The 12,516-nt window shown below is 42.7% G+C and overlaps 3 protein-coding genes across 6 annotated transcripts in view; 1 reads left to right on the top strand and 2 right to left on the bottom strand.

Moving 5' to 3' along the window:
- Window positions 1-12,516, top strand: part of LOC117150424 (nitric oxide synthase) — a 33,002-nt gene that overhangs the window by 11,052 nt on the left and 9,434 nt on the right. Inside the window, exons 4-11 of one of the 4 annotated variants that reach the window (XM_033317299.1) lie at window positions 189-325; window positions 438-600; window positions 2,390-2,403; window positions 3,153-3,294; window positions 3,981-4,120; window positions 7,718-7,892; window positions 9,072-9,253; window positions 10,011-10,220. In XM_033317299.1, coding sequence (XP_033173190.1) covers window positions 189-325; window positions 438-600; window positions 2,390-2,403; window positions 3,153-3,294; window positions 3,981-4,120; window positions 7,718-7,892; window positions 9,072-9,253; window positions 10,011-10,220 — 1,163 coding nt within the window. Of the gene's footprint in view, window positions 1-188; window positions 326-437; window positions 601-2,389; window positions 2,482-3,152; window positions 3,295-3,980; window positions 4,121-7,717; window positions 7,893-9,071; window positions 9,254-10,010; window positions 10,221-12,516 lie in introns of those variants that run through there. The other 3 variants (XM_033317298.1, XM_033317300.1, XM_033317301.1) reach the window with 3 other exon arrangements.
- LOC117150427 (lysosomal aspartic protease) lies at window positions 4,323-5,503 on the bottom strand. The gene has a single exon (XM_033317303.1). The coding sequence runs from the start codon at window positions 5,499-5,501 to the stop codon at window positions 4,323-4,325; it is 1,179 nt and encodes a 392-aa protein (XP_033173194.1). The 5' UTR covers window positions 5,502-5,503.
- On the bottom strand, window positions 5,794-7,109 carry LOC117150426 (lysosomal aspartic protease). The gene has a single exon (XM_033317302.1). It carries the CDS (start codon window positions 7,107-7,109, stop codon window positions 5,838-5,840), a length of 1,272 nt encoding a protein of 423 aa, XP_033173193.1. The 3' UTR covers window positions 5,794-5,837.

The raw sequence follows: 12,516 nt of genomic DNA, 5'->3' as shown, positions 1-12,516 counted from the left end.
CAGCTCGCTTTTCCGACTGCCCCTTCCATGGCCAATTTGTTGCTGCAGTGCAAGTGCCAATAAAAATTTAATTACCAAAATGAGCAATTACACTTGTTTAATTAAAAGCTGTCAAAACATGGGCCACAGAGTGTATTCTTTCCGACTTGATGACTTATTTGTTGGACTCGCTTTTCTATTCCCATCAGATTCTTTCCTGCTCGAAGGCCACCTGTACGAGCAGCATTATGAACATTGGCAATGCGGCGGTGGAGGCCAGGAAACCCGATCTTATCCTGGAACACGCCAAGGACTTCCTGGAGCAGTACTTTACATCGATAAAGCGGTGAGCTTTCGATTAGATAACATATAAAACATATAACACTTTAGATATAATAAGTATACCTTGATATATTATACTTAAAATTAACATAACTTATTTCCTATCTCGATTGCAGTACATCATCCACCGCCCACGAGACGCGGTGGAAACAGGTGCGCCAGAGCATTGAGACCACTGGACATTATCAGCTAACCGAAACGGAGCTAATTTATGGTGCCAAATTGGCCTGGCGCAATTCTTCACGTTGCATTGGCCGAATACAATGGTCCAAGTTGCAGGTGGGTGCTACGAATGCTGATTTATGTGTTATGAATCGAAATTATTTTAGGAAAAACTTATGCCAAGTGCCATATATCAGATAAACGTCTTTAAGTTTTATTTGGCAAAGCTACACACAGGCGTAATTCATAAGGATTAGATGGATTTATCGGTGATTCATGACCGACGAGGTCATGCAGAAACTCGACATCAGCTTTCATCAGCCACAAAATATGACAACAATTCATCAGGGCACATTAGGCTTAAACGTATGCAATTCCAAAAAAAATTATATGGGCAATACACCCGCTGGAATAGTCAGCCAAATTTGCCAGAGCACAAATCACAGACGAATATATAGTATGTATGATGTGCCTTTTGTCTGGGCCACATTATTCTAGATTTATGCGTGTTTCAAGGCGCAGAGCCGAGTCAAAATGGAAATAGACAGAGACAAAGCTGAAATTTGAAATGCAAATCCTCGTAAATTTTAATTTACTCGAAAAAGAAATGGCGCCCGAGGCGAAGATTTATTCACATGATTCAACCGAAATCTACATATTCGTATACAAATTATAATGATCACTAGTTGGCACACCAAATGGCACACACTCTATGTGTTTGTTGTGCCTAGCAAAGTGTAAACCGATTTGCATTTCCGCCTGAATGATTTACGTGTGTTTGTTAGGCGAGAACTCGAGAAGGCAAATCTGATTTCCAAAGACAGGTAGTCACCTTCAGTGCCAAACAAATGTACTTTGCATTTGCAGACGAATGTCAGTTTCGTATTCTGCTTTCAAATTAAATAAATCTATTTATAACAAACTTATGGGAATGAGTTTTCAAATGTTATGTTTAACTAAAACTTATAGCAAACAGATACAACGTACTATAAATATTTTCCATGTTAATTTCATATTTAGCGCTGACTTTTGATTACATGTAAAAAGTTTTCCATAGCTATCCAATACCACTCGGCGAGACAAAAAAAAAGGGGAGAACTTTGGCTTAAATTAAATGAAGTATGTGTGGCATAAGCACTTAAAAAGGGTTCAGTTTTGTGCGCTTTGCAAACTTAATTAGGAAACTCGTTGTACATCGTTTCGCCCTACGACACAGAAAAAAAACCTAACAAAACCCAACACAGCAGAAAATCGAATGAAAAGGGCTTTCCTTGGCCGAGAATGAATTTCAGTTTCGAGTGGCTTAAACATAGAAATCCCATAAAGCCAACTGTAGGCACTTCAACCTGGCCTAGACCCAAAAACACACGGAAACCCACAAAACAGGTGTGGAAAAAAAGAAAACAATTGTATGGAGCCAGATAACAGAGGCAAAATTAAGGGTGTGCGAGTTCGACACTTAAACAGAAATATTGCAAAAAATTCATTGAAGCGAAATAATTGAAAAAGGGTTTCGATGTGTGAACAAGTTGCGAACAACTCTCTTATGCGACCCCATGCCGCAAATAAAACAAATATAGAAGTTACACAGAAATTTATGTCACATTTATCATCCGCCCCGTTGGACGAGGCGAATAAAAAAAGGGAAATACAAATGTGTGTCTGTGGGCGGGCCACTAAAATTCATGAAAAAACAATTGTTTACACTTTTAGTTTTCTGTCTGCAAGTGCTGTTGATTTTTTCTAGTTTCCAGCTACAAGCATTTGAATATTTTAGGTAATTTTAGCTCGGCGGGAATCGCGTTTTTTTACACCCCTCGAGGTGGAAATTTATACATGTTCCTCGGAAAAGTGATTCGTTATTGTCAAGCTGATATTTCTATTATTTATACACTGTATTTTGCAGGTCTTTGACTGTCGGTATGTGACAACAACAAGTGGCATGTTTGAAGCCATTTGCAATCACATTAAATATGCAACAAATAAAGGCAACCTGAGGTAATTGAATTTGTCGGTCAAGTGTTGGCTCAATTAAATATTTATTCATTGTTTTTCTAAGAAAATGTGAGTGCAGACTTTGAATTTAAAGAAAAATATACTCATAGTACTTGCACACTTTAAAAATATAATCATATATGGCCCAAAATATTTCGATTGAACAATCAACACTCGCAATTAGGAATGCAATTTTTGATATTCCTGCAAAACGTAATTGCCAGCTTATGGAAATTAGGCCGAACCGACAATTTTGGAATCCCTCTAATCGTTTGGAGCTGCACATAATTATTAATATTTTCCCATGCTCTTTGGCACACACAATTTCGATATTTTCAAATAATCTACTCGCTGCGTGGCAGGCGTCAGTGGAATGTTTGCGAAAAGTGATTGCCAAATTATGGCTTTGGCCCGCTAATTGGCTGAATTGAGAGAGGGTGAAAGTAAGGAGGGCTGTTGCCAATTTGATGCCATGAATATTTCAGGCAACATCCCTTTCAACTTCACCATTCGATTCGCTTGGTGTTGCACTTTTGACTTGAACGCACATTAGGAAGCAAAGCGCTTTTGGCTGTTTCCAAAAGTTTCATTCAACTTTGGCGAACTTTAACGTTTTGAGTACACAAATTGTTTTGCGGTTGCCTTGTTTGAAGTAAATTGATTTCATATTGCAGATCGGCCATCACGATATTTCCACAGCGCACAGATGCCAAGCATGATTATCGCATTTGGAATAACCAGCTAATATCTTATGCCGGCTACAAGCAGGCGGATGGGAAAATCATTGGCGATCCCATGAACGTCGAGTTTACAGAGGTGAATTAGTAGTTCTAATTTATTTTGACTCTTCATTTTCGGTTTATTTGAACGCAAAGTTATAGACACGGTTCGAAAATATTTACAATGCCATCAAACAGCTCTTATTTATTCACATGGTTCTGCGCAATCCAGCTATCAATTTACATATCATACATGCATAAATATTTATATGTATTTTCCACAGCCTTCGCGATATTTACACGCATCAACTGCCTTTGCCTTTAAATCCGAGCCTCCGCCGCCCTTTTGACCCACCCAATTGTCCATGTGGCGACCTTTTGTCGAACCAACAAGTTGGAAAAGCCCCAAAAGCCCACAACAACAATGGGGGTGGCAAGTTCACTCTATAGCTACATAACTCGTTGTAATAAATCTCTTTTTAAACACGCAAAAACCGAACAAACAACAAAGCTGTCAATAAATACGAGCACAAATACGGTAGCAGATGTTTCCGCCGAGCGGTTGGGGCCCACTGCGATCCATGGTTTCAGTCAATCCGTAGTCCACACACCCAGGCCCACATTGATGTATTTGCATATAAAACCGAGCCCCAAAGTATCCCCATTTATTTTTACACATGTCAATTTTATATATGCCACCGCCTGCCCGCTGGCCTTATGCTGATTTTCGATTCCGAATCACATTTGTTTGATGTCCAATCCCATCGCTCCTCCATCCATCAGGTCTGCACCAAGCTGGGCTGGAAGAGCAAGGGCAGCGAGTGGGACATACTGCCATTGGTGGTCTCGGCCAATGGTCACGATCCGGACTACTTTGATTACCCGCCCGAATTGATACTGGAAGTGCCGCTGACCCATCCCAAGTGAGTATAATAATGCATCCATATGGGGGCTATTACCACAGTTTACTATCGCTCTGATTTCTGATTTACTCAAAACTTACTCACATACATTGTAAGCTCTACTCAAAACGAAATCAGGTTGACCACGGAAATACTCCAAGTTGGTTTTTATGTATTGCATGTATTTATCTTATGTTATTTATTTTTCGGGAGCAACGTTAAGTTAATAATCCGCCACCCTGGCGAAACCAATCCTTTCGTTGCCCTTGTCGAACACCGTGTAGAACTTGCCAATGAAGACATCACCCAGAATCCAGAAGCTTAGACCCTCCATGTAGGTGAAGGCGGACATGCAGTAGGTTTGTCCATACTGCGTCACCTTGACAATGTAATCCCTGGGTGCCAGGGTGAAGACAGTGCCACCGATATTCAGGTTGACCTTGGGCAGGGCTGAGACTCGACCGCACCGCACGAATGCCTCACCGCCGCCATTATCAGTGGCGCCCAGCTGGCGATTGATCTTCGTATAGGCGTCCAGTGGAACTGCGATCAAGGAGGTGCCCGTATCGGCGATGGCCTGGCATCCGTTGCACAGCAAAATGCCATTCGTCTTGATGGTGTTCACCGTGAACTGCCAGTAGGCAGGAACGGAAACGGGCACATAGGTGAGGCTTCCCCTATAGAGACTCGAGTCAATACCGCCCAGGATCAGTTCTCCGCCGCGCACAGCGGTTCCTTGTCGCTTGAGATAGAAGGAGATAACGGGCTCATCGAGCAGTCTCTGGGAGATCATGTTGTCGAACGGCGGAGTCACTCCATCCACAGCGATCGCGCTGAAGGCCAGTCCCAGGATTCCAGCAAAGGGGGCATCCACGAAGGTTGTACCCGGCTCGCTGAGTGCTTCGCCGAATGTCTGATCCTGGATGCTGATTCCCGCTATGGTCACAGTGTCGGTGGACAGGAAACCCGACAGACTGCCGGTTCCATATTCGATGGCAAACTCCTCACCATTGGCCACATACGTGCTGGATGCCGCCGAGTTGTACTTGTTGTGCCTCTGGCAGGCGGTATTCGAAGCCGGGCAACTGGCACTTGGAACCCAAAGATTGGCGGATCCCGTGTCGAACAGAATGTTGAATCTCTGCTTTGGGGTTCCGATGGCAATCACGCCGTAGTACTCATTGTTCATGGAATTGTGCAGGTTTTCGGTGGCACTCGAGGAACTGGCACTGAAAGAGTTCTCCGCCAAAAAGGAGTACTTCGAGGCCAGCACGGTCTTCTCGGCCCTAACACTGCCATGGGTCTTGGTGAAGTTCTTGTTCACGTGGAGCTGGACGCGATTCAACTTGGCAGCGGAATGGCCAATCCCGACAAGCACCAATAAAACTAACAACTGTCTCATGTCTGCGGCTGAAATTCGACTGTGAATAGATTTGAAATGGGTTCAAAATTTAAATAACTTCTGTCTGCTCTCCCAAATTTTTTATTGTCTAACTGCAAATATCCATAAATAGCAACGAAATTTTCCATTTCTGGAAGCTAATGACGTCCACGAGCTCTGTTGGCATACTTAAGCTGACTTGGAAACAGAGCCAACTCTCTCTTAGTCTTAGAAATTAAAGAACTCGGCAAATATTTGTTACACGTTTTACGCATCTTTTTTAATACAAGTGTTTAAACATGAGGTTTATGAGACAAATAGGCAGGTGGATTAGTCTGGAGTCGAAATATAAGTGAGTCAGGTAAAGAATCTGGAGTATTCATCGCCGTAGGAATAGTAATCGATGCCATAGCTAGGTGGTTCTTTCACATAACTGGAGGCATAAACTCGATAACTTGAATGCTTCTTTAGTTTGGCGAATCCAATTCTCTCCTTGCCCACATCGAAAATCGTATAGACCTTTCCTAGGAATATGTCTCCCAGTATCCATAGTAAATTTCCCTGCAAGTAGGTGAAGCCGGATAGGCACAGGGTTTGATTGTTATCCGCCTGGACCTTGTAGATGTAATCCTTTGGGGTTAGCGTATAGGTAGTGCCACCGATATTTAGATTAACATTCGGCAATCTGCAGAGCTTGCTGCAGTCCACAAAGGCTTCTCCATCTCCAGCATCGGTGGCATTCAACACTTTATTGATCGCTTTATAGGCTCGCAGGGGAACGGCGATGAGCGAGGTGCCAGTATCGGCAATGGCCTGGCATCCGTTGCAGAGCAGGATGTCCCTGACTTTCACCGAATTAGCCGTAAATTGCCAATAGGCAGGCATCGATACGGGAACGTAGTTGATGCAACCCCTGTAGATGCTCCGATCGATTCCTCCCCAGATGACTTCTCCGCCAAGCTGTGAGGTGCCATCGCGCCTGAGGTAGACGGAGAACACCGGATGTTTGACCAATCCTTGCCGGATGATGTTGTCAAAGGGAGTGGTGATTCCTCCGGAGATGGACCCAAATGCCATTCCAATTATGCCGTCAAAAATGGTGTTCACAAAGGCTGAACCTGGTTCATCGACGGCCTCGGCGAAAGTCTGATTCCTGATTACCATACCATCGATGTCCACCGTATCCGTGGAGAGAAATCCAGTCAAGCTGCCTGAGCCGTACTGTATGCTAAATCCTTTTCCATCCTCGACGTGGGAACTGGACGCACTCGAGTTGTATTTATTGTGCTTCTGGCAGGCTTCGTTGGTGCTTGGACACTTCGCACTCGGCACCCATAAGTCGGATGATCCAGTGTCGAACTGAAGATTAAAACACTGCGGTGGTGTTCCGATGCAGAGCCGAATGGTGTACTCCAGATTGAATCCGTTGGCCAGCACCTGTGTCGTTTGTGAGGATTGTCTGTCCACCAGGAAGTACTTGGCCGCCAGCACGATCTTCTCCGCCTTCACATTGGCATGGGTCTGGTTCTGGTTGATCTGCCGAGTGATGGGAGTCCTCCTCAGTTGGCCCAACGAATGGCCAAGCAGCAGTAAAAGTAGTGGTATAATTAGTAGTTGGCCGACTTGCATGACTGCGTCTATTAAACAAATGTGTCTTATTGTAAGTAGGGGAAGTAGCTTAAATACTCAATGAGGCTATACCACACATAAACTATTCCATAACTTCACGGTTATATGATTTTTAGTTATATGATTTAATTTGTTGTTCGTTTGTAAATGTCCCAAAGTATCCATGCAAATATGATTAATGCTGTTGGCTAAGCGCTTTTTTACGTGACATCGTGACTCTTTAATTAAATCGGTTGTATTATGCGTTCAATTTCAAATTTCATTTATAGGTAATGTATCTCTTCATTTGGCATTTATTGAGTTATTTTATAACTCCATTAAACTGTATAATTCTGCATAAAATGTGTTTCAAAATCATGCGAACTATGGCGGTTTAGTTGGGACCCTTTAGTGTTTAGCTACTCAATTAGCTTGTCGTCGTTGCCACGTCGGGATTACGTCCGACGTACATCAGCTGGTCGGTTGATGGCTTGTATAACCAATGGATTTGCATCCACAATCGCGGCCTGTGGCCACTGACCCAACCAGCCGCACCATCAGCCATATCTCCCAATATGAATCGAGCTGGCGAAATAAAAGCACCAAATACTTTTGCTCTCCCATTGCAGATTCGAATGGTTCTCGGATCTGGGACTGCGATGGTATGCCCTGCCTGCCGTGTCCAGTATGCTGTTCGATGTGGGCGGCATCCAGTTTACGGCCACCACATTCAGCGGTTGGTACATGTCGACAGAGATTGGCAGCCGGAATTTATGCGACACAAATCGCCGCAATATGCTGGAGGTAAGTTGGAGTAAAAAGACATTCGACCATGTATATGTGTGGTAATTTTAGTATTGATATCCGCCTCCCTTCCACATCCCCGTGACATTGTCCTTGCTCTTGTCCTTGTCCGATGTCCTTGATGTCTTTGTCGCTGTATCGCGATGTGGCGCTTATTTCATTATAAGGCCGCATAATGTGCCGACCACCCGGCAACCGGGGACTCCCCCTTATCATTCCTGCTGTCTCCACATAAAGCCCTCTTTTTTTTTTACTGGGCCAACATTCTTTTTACCCACCAGCTATGTGCCGCTGGGCGGTGGATGTAAGCTGGTTAACAGCACTTAAGAACGGCGGCTCTTTAAGTCCTGAAAAATGTTGCCTTGGCCAATAATTACTGAGTGAAAATTAAAGTAATTTTATGCTCGATTCTGACCTGCAACTAAATACACTGGCAATGCATTTAAAATTCGATCGATCTCAGCAGCCTAATTAGATTGCAGCAGCATGAAAACGCCATTAGCACTTCTCCGGAAATCGGGTTCCATTTTATGACAGCAAAATGTTGGGACAGGTGCACAGGTGCATTGGTAGGCCAATGTGTGGATGAAACTCGATGTAAAATATAAAAAATAGATCACATTATTTCCACTTCACTTACTTAATTGAGTACTAAATGCAGTTAAAAAGTTCTGTTTAACCAGGAAGTGAAAACGTTTACTTAAGTCTAATCATTTTTTAAAAATCATATTCTAAAATAAAAGAAACATTTTCAATGCAAATATCACAGCTAACAAATGTAGTGTAGTTCTAGTGATAATTATTTTTATTAAAGTACATAGCTCGTTCCTATTATTATGCGTAAAATGCGTGCGCTTTGGCAAACATTTCCCATTATCCTGTGGTATTTGTCCTCATCAAAGTCAATCATTTGCAAGCATCAGCTCCACTCGTGACATTCGATGGCCTGTGGCCAAATTAATAATTGACATACGTTGTGGCTTCTAACTCGCAAGTGGCAAGTGGCAAGAGGCAAGTGGCAAGAGGCTGTGGGCCACTTGTTGGAGCTGGCCACCACAGTAGCATAGTTGGTAATTAATAAATGCTGGCCGCAAAACCGAAAACAGTAATAGAAAATCGACATAGTTATTCGATTAGAGCGATTAGGCAGTAACGAAATTGATTTTTAACTAACCGCAGACGGTGGCGCTGAAGATGCAACTGGACACCCGTACGCCCACATCCTTGTGGAAGGACAAGGCCGTGGTGGAGATGAACATCGCCGTGCTCCACTCCTACCAGAGTCGCAACGTGACCATTGTGGATCACCACACGGCCAGCGAGAGCTTCATGAAGCATTTCGAAAACGAGTCCAAGCTCAGGTGAGTAAACGCCCAGATAGGCGATTATATCCGGTGTGTTTGTTTATGACCCGGCAGAGTTGGCATTTATGACACCTCCGCATCCGCAAACGTATCCACATATGTACATATATATATATGTATATGTACATATATCCATATCCCAACCGCTTGTTTATGGCGTAACGTGTTTTATTTGACTTTACCACGGCCGCGGGGAAAATCGCGCGGAAAACTCTTTTGCAGGTGCGAAAGTAAATTTATCGCTTCCAATTTGCTGTCGCCAGCGTTTATGTAAAGTGCTCGCGAGACACATAAATGCCGCACAATTTGTCAAACTTATTTCATTGGCGTTGGGAAAAAGGACAGAGTTTTTCTTTTTGTGGAAGTTATAAATAAATATAACATTGTTCGCATTTCATTTGCGCAATAAGCGCTTTACTTTACTTACTGTTTACTTTTTTGGTATAGTTAGATTTCGAAATAAGGAGTGCATTACCATTTCACAAATGTCCTTAACCTTGTTTAAATGGGCTATTTTAGAATGCCCAAACCAGTCTAAATCGTCTCCTTTTACAAGTACTAAATCAAAACCATAAGCCTTGTGTCTATTTTTATGGCAACGACAGACGGGGGCATCCACAATTAACTTAGTTAATGGTAATCTGCCATTTGGGGCACTAAAAATACTGGAAATGAGTCCAAAGGATTCAGTCACCCCCTCGTCAATTAAAGGACATCGCTTGCCGTTGCTGAAATCGTTTCTGTTTCTCCACAGGAATGGGTGTCCCGCTGATTGGATTTGGATCGTGCCGCCGCTGTCGGGCTCCATAACGCCGGTGTTCCATCAGGAGATGGCTCTGTACTACCTGAAGCCCTCGTTCGAGTACCAGGATCCCGCCTGGCGCACCCACGTGTGGAAGAAGGGTCGTGGCGAGAGCAAGGGCAAGAAGCCAAGACGTAAATTCAATTTTAAACAAATCGCTAGGTAAGTACTTACCGTTAACGTGGCGACCTTTGGCGGTGCTCCCGCTCCTGCTCCTCCTCCTGATCCTGCCCATACTCCCGCCATTATCCTGAACCATTTGGTGGATGATGATGATGTTGATACTCGCATCCTTGCCCGTGTAATTGTCCCCGTGTTCGGTCGTTTTGCCACCGTGTCACACGACAGCATCAGCAGGGATTAGCTTTTAAGTAGATTACATGGATTGTGGTTTATTGCCATGGGGCTTCCTGCTCCGCAGCTCCTGCTCCTCCTGTTCCACCTCCATCTGCCCCAGTGTTATCAAGTCGCCCGGATAATTTGGTACATTGCATCATGTTTGTTGTGCCCGTTATTGTTATTTTAAATGTTATTTGCCGGGATACTGCCACGTCCTTTCTATCTGAGATCTCCCCTAGATTTAGCAGCAGAATTGGGAACATATGTGCGTCTGAAGTTGATTGTTATGCAAATTTGATGTCCTTATTTTATGCGAGGTAAAACGCTGAGACATTTATAAGTTAGTTTCCGCTTTTACGAACTTGAATTGAAATTCATCAGGAAAGGAAGAAAGGAAGCTTATTTGAACTATCTGATTTTAAATTTGAGAATTTAAAGTGCCAGCAAACAAAGTTAAACCAAAGGGCAAATTAACCAGCTTAAGAAATTTTGGTTAGCTTGCAGTCCGCATTTAGATAGTATAATATATATATATTATATATATATAATAATAAATATTCATTTGTGATACTGTTAATATGTCATTTAATTATAAGTCAAGTGGATGTGTAAACTTACTTTGCTCAATATGCAGTCTGATGCAGAAACCGCATTTACATGAGATATGTTAATCACTTCAGTATCCGATTTGTGAACAAATAAACGAAGCTGAATCTATCGGATTCAATGGTCTTAATCCGAGCAAATTATTCATTTAGCATTGGCTCAATTGCATTTAATCCTTACACCTATTCATGTATCCGTCCATTAATCGGCTGCTCAAACAAACAACTGCGGCGGGCCCTAACAAATAAAATCAATTACACAATTAAGCTGATAATAAAAAAAACATATGAACTAATGAAAATTGCTGTTAAATAAAGCGTGAAGAATTATAATGATTATTTAACGACCGCGCTTTAAATCGCTGCACGTTAATGGCATTGTCCACACCAGCGTATTTTGCATGCTAATTAATTTTAATTTACTGCAATCAGTCCGTTGAAGCCAACAACATGGCCCGGCCAACAAGCAACTGCCAAATGGCGTTCACAAATTCATTAAAAAGTTATCAATTAAAACTGTTGCAACTGCACATGTACGGCCTGCCATTAAATCGACTCCTATTCGAGGGCCCAACTTTTTATCAGCGCTCAAATGAAATCGTTCGTATTTACGTATTTATGAGGGGATATACGTATTACGTATCCGCACATATATCCATGCTGCGATGACAGGCCGTAGACATAATTAAGTTTAATTGTTTCAGCACGCGCCGCGGCTCTTAGCTCTGATGAGATGAAATGGAATTAAATCAGCGCTGACATCGACAACTTTATGAAAATGAAATTATATTCATGCTCGCACAAAAGTGTGTGCAGCGAAATGCGTGAGGATGAAATGCTGGAGATGGAGGTGGATGTGGATGTGGAGATGGATGTGGAGGTGCAGGAGTCGCTGCTCCCGGGCATCGAGAAGTGGAAGTGCGTCGCGCACGAGGTGCTGCAAAGTGGAAGTGCCAGACATATTGAATTACATTTAAACTGCCTATAAGCATCCATTTGGCCTCTTATCCCAAAAAGTAGTTCCCTGCCAGGCGCAGACTGGAGGCAGCCGGCGCAGAGCCAAGAAAACAATGGCATCCCAAAGGAAAATAAGAAATGGAAGCCAGGCATGCTGAAGTTTCAACTAGGGAATACCCTATACGTTTTACTGAAGAAATATCTCAAAGTTACTAGAACGACTTCGTTGCAAGTTGAAGTACATCAATGAGTAATTAAAGTTAATTAAAGTACAATGAGTAATTAAAGTACTCTATTCTGAATTGTATTTATTTAGCATATTTTCAACCAAACTTAATATTATTCACACAATTCCTTAGTAATAAATGTAAAACAGACGAAAGGGTTCTGAACAACGTCTGTCGTTGAAGCAGCTGAAGGCTTTCCTCTCATGTATGGGCCTTTAATTTTCCGCAGGAAAATTCCTCGACTTTCATTGTGTTGCCTCGCTTTTTGCTGTGCATAAAATTTTATGCGATCCTACTTTAAATGTCAAAATGAAACAGGGCGTCCGACTC

This window comes from Drosophila mauritiana, chromosome 2L, assembly GCF_004382145.1.
Source record: "Drosophila mauritiana strain mau12 chromosome 2L, ASM438214v1, whole genome shotgun sequence".
Classification (NCBI taxonomy): domain Eukaryota; kingdom Metazoa; phylum Arthropoda; class Insecta; order Diptera; family Drosophilidae; genus Drosophila; species Drosophila mauritiana.
This window is presented reverse-complemented; position numbering and strand designations above follow the sequence as displayed.